We start from the raw sequence: 15,401 nt of genomic DNA, 5'->3' as shown, positions 1-15,401 counted from the left end.
AACCTCAACCGTGGTAGCTAAGAAAATACTGGAAGAAATTTTCCCAAGATTTGGGATACCCAAGGTAATAGGATCAGACAATGGTCCAGCCTTTGTTGCCCAGGTAAGTCAAGGACTGGCCAAAATATTGGGGATTGATTGGAAATTACATTGTGCATACAGACCCCAAAGTTCAGGACAGGTAGAAAGGATGAATAGAACCATTAAAGAGACCCTCACCAAATTGACCTCAGAGATTGGTGCTAATGATTGGATAGCTCTCCTACGCTTTGTGCTCTTTAGGGTCAGAAACACACCGGGACAATTTGGACTGACCTCCTATGAATTGCTATACGGGGGGCCTCCTCCACTGGTAGAAATAACCTCTGTACATAGTACTGATGTGCCGCTTTCCCAGCCTCTTTTCTCTAGGCTCCAGGTGCTTGAGTGGGTGAGACAACGAACGTGGAAGTGACTCCGGGACGCTTACTCAGGAGAAGGAGACTTACAGGTCCCACATCATTTCCAGGTGGGAGATTCGGTCTATGTCAGATGCCACCACGCAGGAAACCTTGAGACTCGGTGGAAGGGCCCCTACCTCATCCTACTGACCACTCCAACGGCCATAAAAGTTGAAGAAATACCCGCCTGGATCCATGCATCTCACTTCAAGCCCACTCCGCCACCGGGCCCTGAATGGCAAGCCGAGAGGACAGACAATACCCTTAAACTTAGGCTTTGCCGTGTGGCTTCTCCTTCTCCAGCTAGGTGATGCCTCCAATACCCATGCCCCCCAAATGTTGACTTAGCAAGTGCTTTCTCAAACGGGGGATATAATATGGACTGCAACTAGGGAAACGCCCCCCTGGACTTGGTGGCCTGTCCTGACCCCAGACATATGTGCCCTGGTAGCCGGGGTAGAATTTTGGGATATCCCAGAGCTCACCCCGGAGGAGGTCCCTAGAGAAGTCCACTCTCATGTGGCTAAGCGGGCACTCACGCAAGGGGTCATCTCCCAAGGCCAATACATGGCAGACAACCCGGGGTGCAGCTCTGGGCCAGCCCAACATAAGATGCAGCATACTCCACTTTATGTCTGCCCCCGAACTTCTAAACGAAGTTGTGGAGGGATAAAACAGTTCTACTGTAAATACTGGGGTTGTGAAACTACAGGCAATACCTACTGGCACCCAGTTTCCTCCTGGGGCCTGATTACTGTGCAGGAAGGATTAGATGGGAAAAAAGCAGTTCCTCTCAGCATCTCTTTCACCCCCCAAGGTCGAGAATCCTGAGACTGTATAAAAGGTAAAACTTGAGGACTCAGGTTTTATATGACAGGATGGGATAAGGACCTAACCTTTACTATACAACTTAAGATAGAGCCTCCCACCCCAAGACCAATAGGACCTAATAAAGTTCTAGTAGAATAGGGACCCCCTAAAGTGGCATTACCCAAGCTCCCACCCACAGTGGCAGCCAAGACCCATCACATAACGACTGCTAGAACCCCTCTGACTAGCCCACACTCGGAAGCCCCACACAGGACAGGACAGAGGCTCTTTAACCTTATCCAAGGGGCCTTCCTTGCCATAAATGCCACCAACCCAACATTACCTCTGCCTGCTGGCTTTGTTTATCCTCAGGACCACCCTACTATGAGGGGATGGCAACTATGGGAGAGTTTAATATGACTAAAGAACATAATAGCCGGTGTTCATGGGGGACCAAAAACAAGTTGACTCTCCCGGAGGTCTCAGGAAGGGGGCATGTATAGGAAAGGCCCCCCGTCCCACCAACATCTTTGTAATGTTACTCTGACCTATAGTCAGACTTCAGACAACCAATATCTAGTGCCAGGGTATAACAGGTGGTGGGCATATGATACTGGGCTAACTGCCTGTGTTTCTACTTCAGTTTTTAACCCATCCGAAAATTTCTGTATAATGGTCCAGCTTGTCCCCCGGGTTTACTACCATCCCGAGGAAGTAGTCATCGATGAATATGACTATCATCCCACCCGATCCAAAAGGGAGCCTGTAACCCTTACCCTAGCAGTCATACTTGGCTTAGGGATAGCCACCGGTGTGGGGATGGGGACCACAGCCCTGGTCACGGGACCACAACAATTAGAAAGTGGGCTTGGTGAACTACATGCTGTCACAAATGAGGATCTCCAAGCTTTAGAGAAATCTGTTAGTAATCTAGAGGAGTCCCTGACCTCCTTATCTGAAGTGGTCTTACAAAACCGGAGGGGATTACACCTACTGTTCCTAAAAGAAGGCGGATTATATGCAACCTTAAAGGAAGAATGTTGCTTTTATGTAGATCACTCAGGAGCTATCAGAGACTCCATGAGCAAACTCAGGGAAAGACTAGAAAAGCGTTGAAGGGAGAGGGAAACTGACCAAGGATGGTTTGAGGGATGGTTCAACAAGTCCCCCTGGATGACTACTCTGCTTTCCACCCTGAAGGGACCCTTAATGGCTTTGCTCCTGAAGATTTCAGTTGGACCTTGCATACTTAATAGATTTTTACTTTTGTTAGAGAACGAGTGAGCGCAGTCCAGATAATGATACTTAGACAACAATATAAGGGCCTTCAGGGCAGAGAGGAAGATTACATTTAGTCCTTCCAAGTTCTAGGATTAGAACTACTAACAAGAGAAAAAGTGGGAAATGAAAGGCCCAAGAATTCAGAAGCCCAAATACTATCACGCTCCAAAGGGAGCTTAAGCGGGCCCCTGCATACCTCAAACTCCAGGCTTTACTCGCTGTTGAAAGCAAGTAAAGAATCCCTCTTCTCATTGTATCAGAGCCCGCTCCTAATATAAAACTAGGTAAAAAGGGCATGAGATAGCCCTCAAGGATGGGAAATGAGTAATAAAGTAAACCACTTATTTGGTTTCTGTAAATAGCCTGCACCATAAGCCTTAATAGCCCACACTGTAAGCCTTAGTAGTCTGCACCATAAGCCGTAGCAGACTGCCTCAGACCTCCAAGGTCATAGGAGACTGATACCACATTCTGCTACTCCCACCCAAGGAGTTGTGCAAATGCTGACGACCAAGGTCATAAGAGACTGATTGGTCCACGAAGGGCTTGAACAAATTAAACTAATTGGCTTAGAAACTATGGAGTGGCACAAACTGACTGGCTCGCACCCTGCGGGCTCCTGATATTAAAAAATGATTGGTCTAATGCACAGGCTTTGTTAGAAACCCTATAAAAACTGTCTTGTTCCTGCATTCGGGGCTCTGCAGTCCTCTACGCCTGTGCAGTGTACGACTGTGGGCCCCAGCGCGCTTGAAATAAAATCCTCTTGCAGTTTGCATCAAGACCGCTTCTCATGAGTGATTTGGGGTGTCGCCATATCCGGGAAGAGTGTGGGGTCCTCATTTTGAGGGTCTTACAATATGACCTACCTAAATTAAATCAAAATGAGATTAATCACTTAAATAGACCTATAACAAACATGGCGATCCAAACAGTTATCATTAATCTCCCAACTAAAAAAAGCCCAGGCCCAGATGGATTCACTGCTGAACTTTACCAGACCTTTAAGGAAGAGCTAACATCACTGCTTCTTAAACTTTTCCAGGAAATAGAAATTTCTACCAAATTCCTTCTATGATGCAAGCATTACCCTGATACCAAAACCAGGCAAAGACAGAATAAAAAAAGAAAATTACAGACCAATCTCCCTCATGAACATAGATGCAAAAATTCTCAACAGGATATTGACAAATAGAATCCAAGAGTACATCACAAAGATCATTCACCCTGACCAAGTAGGCTTTATCCCAGAGATGCAGGGATGGTTAAATATACACAAATCTATAAACGTAACACATTATATAAACTGGTTGAAGGACAAAAATCACATGACCTCATTGGACACAGAGAAAGCATTCGACAAAATCCAACATCCCTTCATGATAAAAGTCCTACAGAGACTGGGAATAGAAGGAACATATCTCAATATAATAAAAGCTATTTATGACAAGTCTACAGCCAACATATTACTAAATGGGGAAAAACTGGAAGCTTTTCCACTAAAATCAGGAACAAGACAAGGGTGTCCACTGTCCCCACTTTTATTTAATATAGTTTTGGAAATCTTAGCCATAGCAATAAGGCAAGAGACACACATAAAAGGGATACAAATTAGAAAGGAAGAGATCAAGTTGTCATTATTTGCAGATGACATGATTCTATACATAAAGGACCCGAAAAACTCTAGTAGCAAACTGTTAGAGCTGATCAAAACCTACTGCCATGTAGCAGGATACAAAATAAACACACAGAAATCAGTAGCCTTCATATATGCTTACAATAAACACAAAGAGGATGAAATCAGAGAATCACTCCCACTCACAATTGTATCCAAAAAAATAAAGTACCTTGGAATAAACCTAACGAAGGAAGTAAAGGATCTCTACACTGAGAACTTTAAAACACTCAAGCGAGAAATTGCAGAAGACACTAGAAAGTGGAAACATCCCCTGTTCCTGGATTGGAAGAATCAATATGGTGAAAATGGCAATCTTACCAAAAGCAATCCACACATTTAATGCAATCTCTATCAAAATTCCAAAGGAATTCTTCATGGAAATAGAAAAAACAATGCACAAATTCATTTGGAATCACAAAAATCCTCGTATATCTAAAATAATACAGAGCAACAAAAATAAGGCTGGCGGTATCACCATACCTGATTTTAACCTATACCTCAGAGCCATAGTAACAAAAACGGCATGGTACTGGCACAAAAACAGACATGTAGATCAGTGGAACAGAATAGAGGACCCAGATGTAAGCCCAAGTAGCTATAGCCACCTGATATTCGATACAAATGCCCCAAATACTCATTGGAGAAAGACAGCTTCTTCAGCAAATGGTGTTGGGAAAACTGGATATATATCTGCAGAAGGATGAAAATAGATTCTTCTCGCCATGCACAAGAATTAAGTCCAAATGGCGTAAAGACCTTTAACATCAGAACTGAAACTCTGAAACTGCTAGAGGAAAAAGTAGGGGAAACCCTTCAACATATTGGTCTTGGCACAGACTTTCTGAATACAACCCCAATTGCTCAGGCAATGAAACCACAGATTAATCACTGCGGGTTCATGAAATTACAAAAATTTGCACAGCAAAGGACACAGTGAAAAAAGCAGAGAGGCAACCTACAGAATGGGAAAAAATCTTCGCCAGCTATATATCTGATAGAGGATTAATATCTAGGATATACAAAGAACTCAAAAAGTTAAATAAGGAAGCAAACAAGCCAATCAAAAAATGGGCTATGGAGCTAAATAGAGAGTTCTCAAAGGAAGAAATACGAATGGCATATAAGCATCTAAAAAAATGTTCTACGTCACGAGTCATCAGGGAAATGCAGATTAAAACTACATTGAGATTCCATCTCACTCCTGTCAGATTGGCCACCATCATGAAAACAAATGATCATAAATGTTGGCGGGGATGTGGAAAAAAAGGAACCCTTCTGCACTGCTGGTGGGAATGCAATCTGGTCCAGCCATTGTGGAAAACAGTATGGAGGTTCCTAAAACAGCTAGAGATTGATCTACCATATGACCCAGCTATAGCACTCCTAGGCATATATCCAAAGGACTCATCTCATTTCCTTAGAAGTACATGCTCAACCATGTTTATTGCTGCCCAATTTACAATAGCTGGGAAATGGAACCAGCCTAGATGTCCCTCAACAGATGAGTGGATAATGAAGATGTGGTACATCTATACAATGGAGTTCTACTCAGCGGTAAAGAAAAATGAAGTTATGAAATTTGCAGAAAAATGGATGGACCTGGAAAGTATTATACTAAGTCAGGTAACCCAGGTCCAGAAAGCCAAGCGCCACATGTTCTCTCTCATATTGGATCCTAGCTACAGATGACTGGGCTTTTGTGTGAGAATGAAAATACTTAGTAGCAGAGGCCAGTAAGTTGAAAAGGAGACATAAAGAGTGGAGAAAGGAAGGGAGGAGGATACTTAATAGGTTGATATTGTATATATGTAATTACAATGATTGTAATGGGGAGGTAATATGATGGAGAATGGAATTTCAAATCGGAAAGTGTGGGGGTGGGGAGGGAGGGAATTACCATGGGATATATTTTATAATCATGGAAAATGTTAATAAAAATTAAATTTAAAAAAAAAAAGGGCTATGGAGCTGAATAGTGGGAATGCAATCTGGTCCAGCCATTGTGGAAATCAGTGTGGAGGTGCCTAAAACAGCTAAAGATTGATCTACCAAATGACCCAGCTTTAGCACTCCTAGGCATATATCCAAGGACTCATCTCATTTCCTTAGAAGTACGTGCTCAACCATGTTTATTGCTGCTCAATTTATAATAGCTGGGAAATGGAACCAGCCTAGATGTCCCTCAACTGATGGGTGGATAATGAAGATGTGGCACATTTATACAATGGAGTTCCACTCAGCGGTAATGAAAAATGAAGTTATGAAATTTGCAGAAAAATGGATGGACCTGGAAAGGATTATACTAAGTGAGGTAACCCAGGCCCAGAAAGCCAAGCGCCACATATTTTCTCTCATATGGTGCTCCTAGCTACCGATTACTGGGCTTCTGTGTGAGAATGAAAATACTTAGTAGCAGAGGCCAGGAAGTTAAAAAGGAGACATAAAGGGAAGAGAAAGGAAGGGAGGAGGGTACTTAATAGGTTGATATTGTATATATGTAAGTACAATGATTGTGATAGGGAGGTAATATGATGTAGAATGGAATTTCAAAGGGGAAAGTGGGGGAAGCGCAGGAGGGAATTAACATGGGATTTTTTTATAATCATGGAAAATGTTAATAAAAATTAAAAAAATAAAAATAAATCATAGTGACATACTATAAGAACATATACTCCACTAAGTTTGAAAATCTGAAAGGGGCTGGAGAGATGGCTTAGCGGTTAAGCGCTTGCCTGTGAAGCCTAAGGACCCCAGTTCGAGGCTCGGTTCCCCAGGTCCCACGTTAGCCAGATGCACAAGGGGGCGCACGCGTCTGGAGTTCGTTTGCAGAGGCTGGAAGCCCTGGCACGCCCATTCTCTCTCTCTCCCTCTCTCTCTCTCTCTCTCTCTCTCTCTGCCTTTCTCTATCTGCCTCTTTCTCTCTATGCCTGCTGCTCTCAAAGAAATAAATAAAATATACAAAAAATTTCAAAAAAAAAAAAAAAGAAAATCTGAAAGATGTGGATGATTTCCTTGATTTATATGACCTACCTAAATTAAAATAAGATGAGATTAACAACTTAAATAGACCTATAAAAAATATCGAGATCCAAGCAGTTATCAAAAATCTCCCAACTAAAATAAGTCCAGGCCCTAATCGATTCACTGGTGAATTTTACCAGAACTTCATGGAAGGTCTTAGAAGAACTTCATGGAAGAACTTACACCAATGCTTCTTAAACTTTTCCATAAACTAGAAAAGGAAGGAATCTTCCTTTTATGAAGTCAGCATCACTGTGATACCAAAACCAGACAGATAAAATAAAAAAGAAAATTACAGAGCAATCTTCTTCATGAACATAGATGATATCAGAAAGATTACTAAGTAGGTTTTTTACCAGAGATGTAGGGATGGTTCAACATATGCAAATAGATAAATGTAATACATTATATAAATGGAATGAAGGACAAAAATCACATGATCATCTCATTATATACAGAAAAAGCATTTGACAAAATCCAACATCCCTTCATGATAAAAGTCCTACAAAGGCTGGGAATAGAAAGAATATATCTCAACATAATAAGGGCTATTTATGACAAACCTATAGCCAACATGATACTAAATGGAGAAAAACTTGAAGCTTTTCCACAAAAATCAGGAATAAGACAAGGGTGACCCTTGTCTTCATTTTTAAGAAACAATTTTTTTTTCTTTTTTTTTTTTAAGTATTTTTACGTTTTTATTTATTTATTTATTTGAGAGCGACAGACACAGAGAGAAAGACAGATAGAGGGAGAGAGAGAGAGAATGGGCGCGCCAGGGCTTCCAGCCTCTGCAAACGAACTCCAGACGCGTGCGCCCCCTTGTGCATCTGGCTAACGTGGGACCTGGGGAACTGAGCCTCGAACCGGGGTCCTTAGGCTTCACAGGCAAGCGCTTAACCACTAAGCCATCTCTCCAGCCCTTCATTTTTATTTAATGTATTACTAGAAGTCTTAGCCATAGCAATAAGGCAAGAGACACATATAAAAAGGATACAAATTGGAGAGGAAGATATCAAGTTATCATTATTTGCAGATGATATGATTCTATACATAAAGAACCCTAAAGACTCTACCAGCAAACTGTTAGAGCTGATAAACATCTACAGCAATGTAGCAGGATACAAAATAAATACAGAGAAATCAGCAGCCTTTCTATACGCTAACAACAAACACACAGAGGATGAAATCAAGAGAGTCACTCCCATTCACAACTGCATCAAAAAATAAAGTACCTTGGAATAAACCTAACCAAGGAAGTGAAGGATCTCTACAATGAAAACTTTGTAACAATCAATCGAGAATTGCTGAAGACAGTAGATAATGTAAAGACATCCCTTGTTCTTTGGATTGAAACAATCAATATTGTGAAAATGGCAAATTTACTAAAAGCAATCTACATATTTAATGCAATCCTCATCAAAAATTACAATGGCAGCCGGGTGTGGTGGCACATCCCTTTAACCCCAGCACTTGGGAGGCAGAGGTAGGAAACTGCCATGAGTTCAAGGTCACTTCATAGTAAATTTCAGGTCAGCCTGGGCTAGAGTGAGACCCTACTTTGAAAAAAGAAAAAAAAATTCCAATGTCATTCTTTATGGAAATAGAAAAAAAAAAAAATCCAAAAATTCATTTGGAAGCCAAAATCTCTCAAATATCTAAAACAATTTTGAGCAACAAAAATAAGGCTGGTGGTATCACCATACCTGATTTTAATCTATATTACAGAGTCAAAGTAACAAAATCAGCATGGTACTGGCACAAAAACAGATCAAGGGAACAGAACAGAGGACCCAGATGTAAGTTCAGATAGCTATAGCAAATGGTGTTGGGAAAACCACATATGTATCTGTATAAGGATGAAAATGGATTCTTATCTCTCTCCATGAACAAGAATTAAGTCCAAATGGATCAAAGATCTTAATATCAGAACTGAAAGTCTGAGACTGCTAGAGGAAAGAGTAGAGGAAATCTTTCTATCTATTGGTTTTTGCAAGGACTTTCTGAATGTACCCCCAATTGCTCAGGCAATAAAACCACAGATCAACTACTGGGATGTCATGAAACTACAAAGCTTTTGTACAGCAAAGGACAATGTGAATAGAACAAAGAGACAACCTACAGAATGGGAGAAAATCTTTGCCAGCTATCTGACAGAGGATTAATATCTAGGATATACAAAGAACTCAAAAAATTAAATAATAAGAAATCAAACAACCCAGTTAAAAATGGGCTATTAGGGCTGGAGAGATGGCTTAGCGGTTAAGCGCTTGCCTGTGAAGCCTAAGGACCCTGGTTCGAGGCTCGGTTCCCCAGGTCCCACGTTAGCCAGATGCACAAGGGGGCGCACGCGTCTGGAGTTCGTTTGCAGAGGCTGGAAGCCCTGGCGCGCCCATTCTCTCTCTCTCCCTCTCTCTGTCTTTCTCTCTGTGTCTGTTGCTCTCAAATAAATAAAAATTAAAAAAAAAAAGGGCTATTAATGTCAGCACTTGGGAGGCAAAGGTAGGAGGACTGCTGTGAGTTCAAGGCCACCTTGAGGCTACACAGTGAATTCCTGGTCAGCCTGAGCTAGAGTGAGACCCTACCTCAGAAAAATAAAAAAGGGTTACAGATCTAAATAGAGAGTTCTCAAAATAAGAACTACAGATAGCATATAAGCATCTAAAGAAATGCTCTACATCCCTAGCATATAAATATCTAAAAAATGCTCTATATCCCTAGTTATCAGGGAAATGCAGATGTTGAGATTCCATCACACTCCTGTCAAATTGGCTACCATCATGAAAACAAATGACCATACATGCTCGTGAGGATGCGGAAAAAGAGGAACTCTTCTACACTGTTGGTTGAGAATGCATTCTGGTCCAGTCATTGTGGAAATTCGTGTGGAGGTTCCTAATACAGGTAAAAGTAGATCTACCATATGACCTAGCTATAGCACTCCTAAGCATATATCCTAAGGACTCATCTCACTACCTTAGAGATACTTTCTCAACCACATTTATTGCCACTCTATTCACAATAGCTAGGAAATGGAACCAGCCTAAACTGATGTACCTCAACTGATGAGTGGATAATGAAGATGTGGCAAACTCACACAATGGAGTTCTACTCAGCGTTATGAAATTTAAATATGAATATAAAGCTATGAAATTTGCAGGAAAATGGCTGGCTATGGAAAGGATTATACTTAGTTAGGAAACCCAGGCCCAGAAAGCCAAACATCACATGTTCTCTTTCATATGTGGATAGTAGCTACAGATGACTGGGCTTCTGCGTGAGAATGAAAATACTTAGTAGCATAGGCCAGTAAGGTAAAAAGGAGACATAAAGGGTAGAGAAAGAAAGGGAGTAGGATACTAAATAGGTTGATATTGTATATATGTAATTACAATGATTGTAATGGGGAGGTAAAATGATGGAGAACGGAATTTCAAATGGGAAAGTGTGGGGGTGGGGAGGGAATTACCATGGGATATATTTTATAATCATGGAAAATGTTAATAAAAATTTTTTAAAAATGGGCTATGGAGCTAAATAGAGAGTTCTCAAAAGAAGAAATACGAATGGCATAGAAGCATCTAAAAAAATGTTCTACGTCACTAATCATCAGGGAAATGCAGATTAAAACTACATCGAGATTCCATCTCACTCCTGTCAGATTGGCCACCATCATGAAAACAAATGATCATAAATGTTGGCGGGGATGTGGAAAAAAAGGAACTCTTCTATACTGCTGGTGGGAATGCAATCTGGTCCAGCCATTGTGGAAAACAGTGTGGAGGTTCCTAAAACAGCTAAAGATTGATCTACCATATGACCCAGCTTTAGCACTCCTAGGCATATATCCAAAGGACTCATCTCATTTCCTTAGAAGTACATGCTCAACCACGTTTATTGCTGCTCAATTTATAATAGCTGGGAAATGGAACCAGCCTAGATATCCCTCAACAGATGAGTGGATAATGAAGATGTGGCACATTTATACAATGGAGTTCTACTCAGCAGTAAGGAAAAATGAAGTTATGAAATTTGCAGAAAAATGGATGGACCTGGAAAGGATTATACTAAGTGAGGTAACCCATGCCCAGAAAGCCAAGCGCCACATGTTCTCTCTCATATTGGATCCTAGCTACAGATGATTGGGCTTCTGCATGAGAATGAAAATACTTAGTAGCAGAGGCCAGTAAGGTAAAAAGGAGACATAAAGGGTAGAGAAAGGAAGGGAGGAGGATACTTAATAGGTTGATATTGTATATATGTAATTACAATGATTGTAATGGGGAGGTAATATGATGGAGAATGGAATTTCAAATGGGAAAGTATGGGGGTGGGGAGGGAGGGAATTACCATGAGATATATTTTATAATCATGGAAAATGTTAATAAAAACTTAAAAAAAAAAACAACTCAGTAGCACAGCCCATAAGCTAAAAAGGGGACATAAAGGGAATAGAAATAGGGGGGTGGGCTTAATAGGACGGCATTGTATATATGTAAGTAGAAGAACAGATTAGGGGTGGAAAGGCTTATGTGGGTCCTGGAGAGTAGAACATGGGTCCTTAGGCTTCGCAGCAAGTGCCTTAACTGCTAAGCCATCTCTCCAGCACTGACTCAATCTTCTCTCATTCAGAAGATCTAAATAAAACCATGTCGGGAGGAGGGTACTTAATAGGCTGATATTGTATATATGTAAGTACAATGATTGTGATGGGGAGGTAATATGATGGAGAATGGAATTTCAAAGGAGAAAGTGTGTGTGGGGGAAGGGAATTAACATGGGATATTTTTTATAGTCATGGAAAATGCTAATAAAAATTTAAAAAAAACATGTCATTTTCTAATCTACATTAGCCTGACAGTGTAAGAGAAAAGTAAATAAAATATACATTTCATTCTGAAATCATTATGATGAACAATGCCAATGAAACTTACCTGAACTCTCATCTGTTTGACATACACTATCCAAAACCTCTTGATCACCTTCTGCAGCAATGTATGCCCAAGTGTCAGTTTCATCTCTGGTATTTTTCTTTTCTATAAGTGAATACTTGTTTTCCTTGATTTTTTGATCTGTGGTTTTACAATCGAATGCTATTTCTTCTCTTTTTCGATTATTCTCAAGAACATCATTGTTTTCTTCTGCAGTTTTTTTAAGTTTATCAAATGCATTTCTCATTTCCTTAAGTGCTAGTGCAAAAATTAAAATTGATGGTTAAGTATTAGTTACAATTTAGATTACAATGAAAAGAAAACTTGCATTAGGGTTAAACAGATATTTTCCTAATAAATGCCTTGATTATAAAGTGTGATTATTTCTTGGGCTGGGGAAATGGCACAGTGGTTAAAGGTGCTTGCTTGCAAAGCCTGATGGCCTAGGTTCAATTCCCTAGTATCTACATAGAGTGAGTTGCGCAATGTAGTACAGGCAATCTGGAGTTCGTTTGTAGTGGTGAGGGGACCTGGCTCCCTTGTTCTTGCTCTACCCCTATGCTTCAAATAAAGATATTCTTTTTAAAAAATCTCATTATGTACATTCCAAAATGAAGAAAATATATGAATCCCAAAATATTTTTGGTCCCAAGCATTTTAGATAAGGGATACTAAATCTTTATAGTAAACTAAGGTAAACTGCCTTAAAGAAAAGTAGCATAAGACCCTAAACCTCATAGAGAACAAAATTTTCTAACTCTGTGATATTGTAGGGAAGAGATGACCTTCAGAGTAAACTGAACTATTTACATATGCACTATAGCCAGGCATAGTGTCGCACGCCTTTAATCCCAACACTTGGAAGGCAGAGGTAGGATGATCGCTGTGAGTACAAGGCCACCCTCAGACTACATAGTGAATTCCAGGTCAGCCTAAGCAAGAGTGAAACCCTACCTAGAAAAACAAAACAAAACAATTGAAAAAAAGATGACAAAAACATGGTGAAATAGTAGTATTTACACTTACATTTTAATCCCTTTGGTTCTTTTTGATCTTTTTCTTCATTTTCCAAATCATGCCTTTTCTGATATTTTTCTTTGGTTTCATTTTTTTTTGTCTCTTTCTCCTAAATTAAAATGCATGCAAGACCCAAATAAAAATAAATAAACAGCTAATATTATATATTAGAAAACCAAAACAGGATTATGTCAGTATCTATCTATATTTCATCATTCAATCTGTTGCATACTTCAAGAGTATCCTTCAGCTATATGTAGCCTATACATACGGAAGTCAAAATATAATACCAGTTCTCACTTTGAGGAATTTTATTATTAAAATTAAAACTTTGAAGCCTGGTGTGGTGCCACACACCCTTGATCCCAGCACTCAGGAGGTAGAGGTAGGAGAACTGCTGTGAGTTCAAGGCCACTCTGAGACTACACAGTGAATTCCGAGTCAGCCTGGACTAGAGAGCGAGACCCTACCTCAAAAACCCAATAAATAAATAAATAAATAAATAAATAAACAAACAAACAAACAAAAATAAAACTTCTATAAACTGGGTATGGCGATACACACCTATAATCTCAGTGCTTGGGAAGTGGAGGCAGGCAAATCAAAAGTTCAAGGTCAGCGGAATGAAGAGATGGCTTACTGGTTAAAAGAGTTTGCTTGCATAGCCTATTGGCCAGGGTTTAATTCCCCAGCCACCTACATAAATAAAGGCTGACATAGAAAGTGGCACAAACATTGGTTGTTCATTTGCAGTGGCACAACAATGTGGACATCCATATATACACTTCTTAAAGGAAGTTCAAGATCAACCTGAACTATGAGACCCTGCCTCAAAACATAAAATAAAATAAAATGTATTAATACAATCAAAGTACATCATATACCCACGTATGAAAATGTCATGAGGACTGGAGCGATCGTTCAGTGGTTAGGGCGCTTCCCTAAAAATGTCATAATGAACCCTGTTCTTTTATACATTATATTCTAATAAAAACAAAAAATGTAGCTGGGCAAGGTTCAGACCCACCCTGAGACTACATAGTGAATTCCAGGTAAACATAGGCTAGAGACCCTACCTCAAAAACACACACAGACACACACAAGTTTTCTGCCTTAAGGAAACATTAGTGGATAGGAGCTGGAGAGATGGCCTAGAGGTTAAGGTATTTGCCTAAAAAGCTTAAGGACCCAGGTTCTATTCCCTAGTACCCATGTAAAGCCAGATACACAAAGTGGCACATGTACCTGGAGTTCATTTGCAGTGGCTAGAGACCCCCTCTCTGTGCTTGCAAATGAATAAATAAATATTTAAGAGAAAAAAAAACACTAATGGTTGAATTTCAGAAAGCAATGAGTTTATTCCCCTCCCCAGCATGTAAATATCAAAATATACTATCTTTGGATTGTACTGTGTCAGAACATTTGATTCTAAAATGCTTAAATAGCATGCCTAATATCTGTGTTTGATCTTCAGCACCACACAGATGGAGTGTATGGTGGCATGTGCCTATAATCCCAACATTCAGAAGGCAGAGTCAAGAGGATCAAAAGTTTAAGATCACCCTCAGTTATAAAGCAATTTTGGGCCAACCTAAGTTACATAAGGCCCTGTCTCAAACATAAAACCAATAAACAAAAAAAGCTGTTGAGTGGAGTTGCATTAAAAAATTATGAAACATGGGCTGGAGAGATGGCTTAGCATTTAAGGCACTTGCTTACAAAGCCGAAGGACCCAGGTTCAATTCCCCAGGACCCATGTAAACCATATGCACAAAGTGGCATGTGTCTGGAGTTCATTTGCAGTGGCTGAAGGCCCTGGCATGCCCATTGATTCTCTCTCTCTGCCTGCCTCTTTCTCTCTCTCAAGTAAGAAAGATAATTTTTAAAAAATTAAAAAATTATAAAATGTGCCAGATGTGGTAACTCACAACTTTAATCCCAGCATTTAAGAGACAGAGGCAGAGGTAGGAGAATCTCCATGAGTTCACCGCCAGCCTGGGACTAGAGTAAATTCTAGGTCAGCCTGGGTTAGAGTAAGACTCTGACTCAAGGGGGAAAAAATGATGCAAGGAGGGCTGGAAAAGGGCACTTGCTTGCAAAGCCTGCTGGCTCATGTTTGTCAGTACCCACATAAAGCAAGATTTACCAAGTGGCACATACATCTGGAGTGTGATTGTAACAGCACCAAGTCCATGCTTTCTGCCTGCTTCTCTTGCAAAT

General features: G+C 40.3%; 1 protein-coding gene across 1 annotated transcript in view; it reads right to left on the bottom strand.

Annotated features, from left to right (window-relative positions):
• Positions 1 to 15,401, bottom strand: part of Mphosph8 (M-phase phosphoprotein 8) — a 113,129-nt gene that overhangs the window by 78,590 nt on the left and 19,138 nt on the right. Inside the window, exons 4-5 of the mRNA XM_045145517.1 lie at positions 13,191 to 13,290; positions 12,168 to 12,422 (exon numbers count right to left, since the gene is read on the bottom strand). Of these exons, the coding sequence (XP_045001452.1) occupies positions 12,168 to 12,422; positions 13,191 to 13,290 (355 nt within the window). The remainder of the gene's footprint in view (positions 1 to 12,167; positions 12,423 to 13,190; positions 13,291 to 15,401) is intronic.

This window comes from Jaculus jaculus, chromosome 3, assembly GCF_020740685.1.
Source record: "Jaculus jaculus isolate mJacJac1 chromosome 3, mJacJac1.mat.Y.cur, whole genome shotgun sequence".
Taxonomy (NCBI): Eukaryota; Metazoa; Chordata; class Mammalia; order Rodentia; family Dipodidae; genus Jaculus; species Jaculus jaculus.
This window is presented reverse-complemented; position numbering and strand designations above follow the sequence as displayed.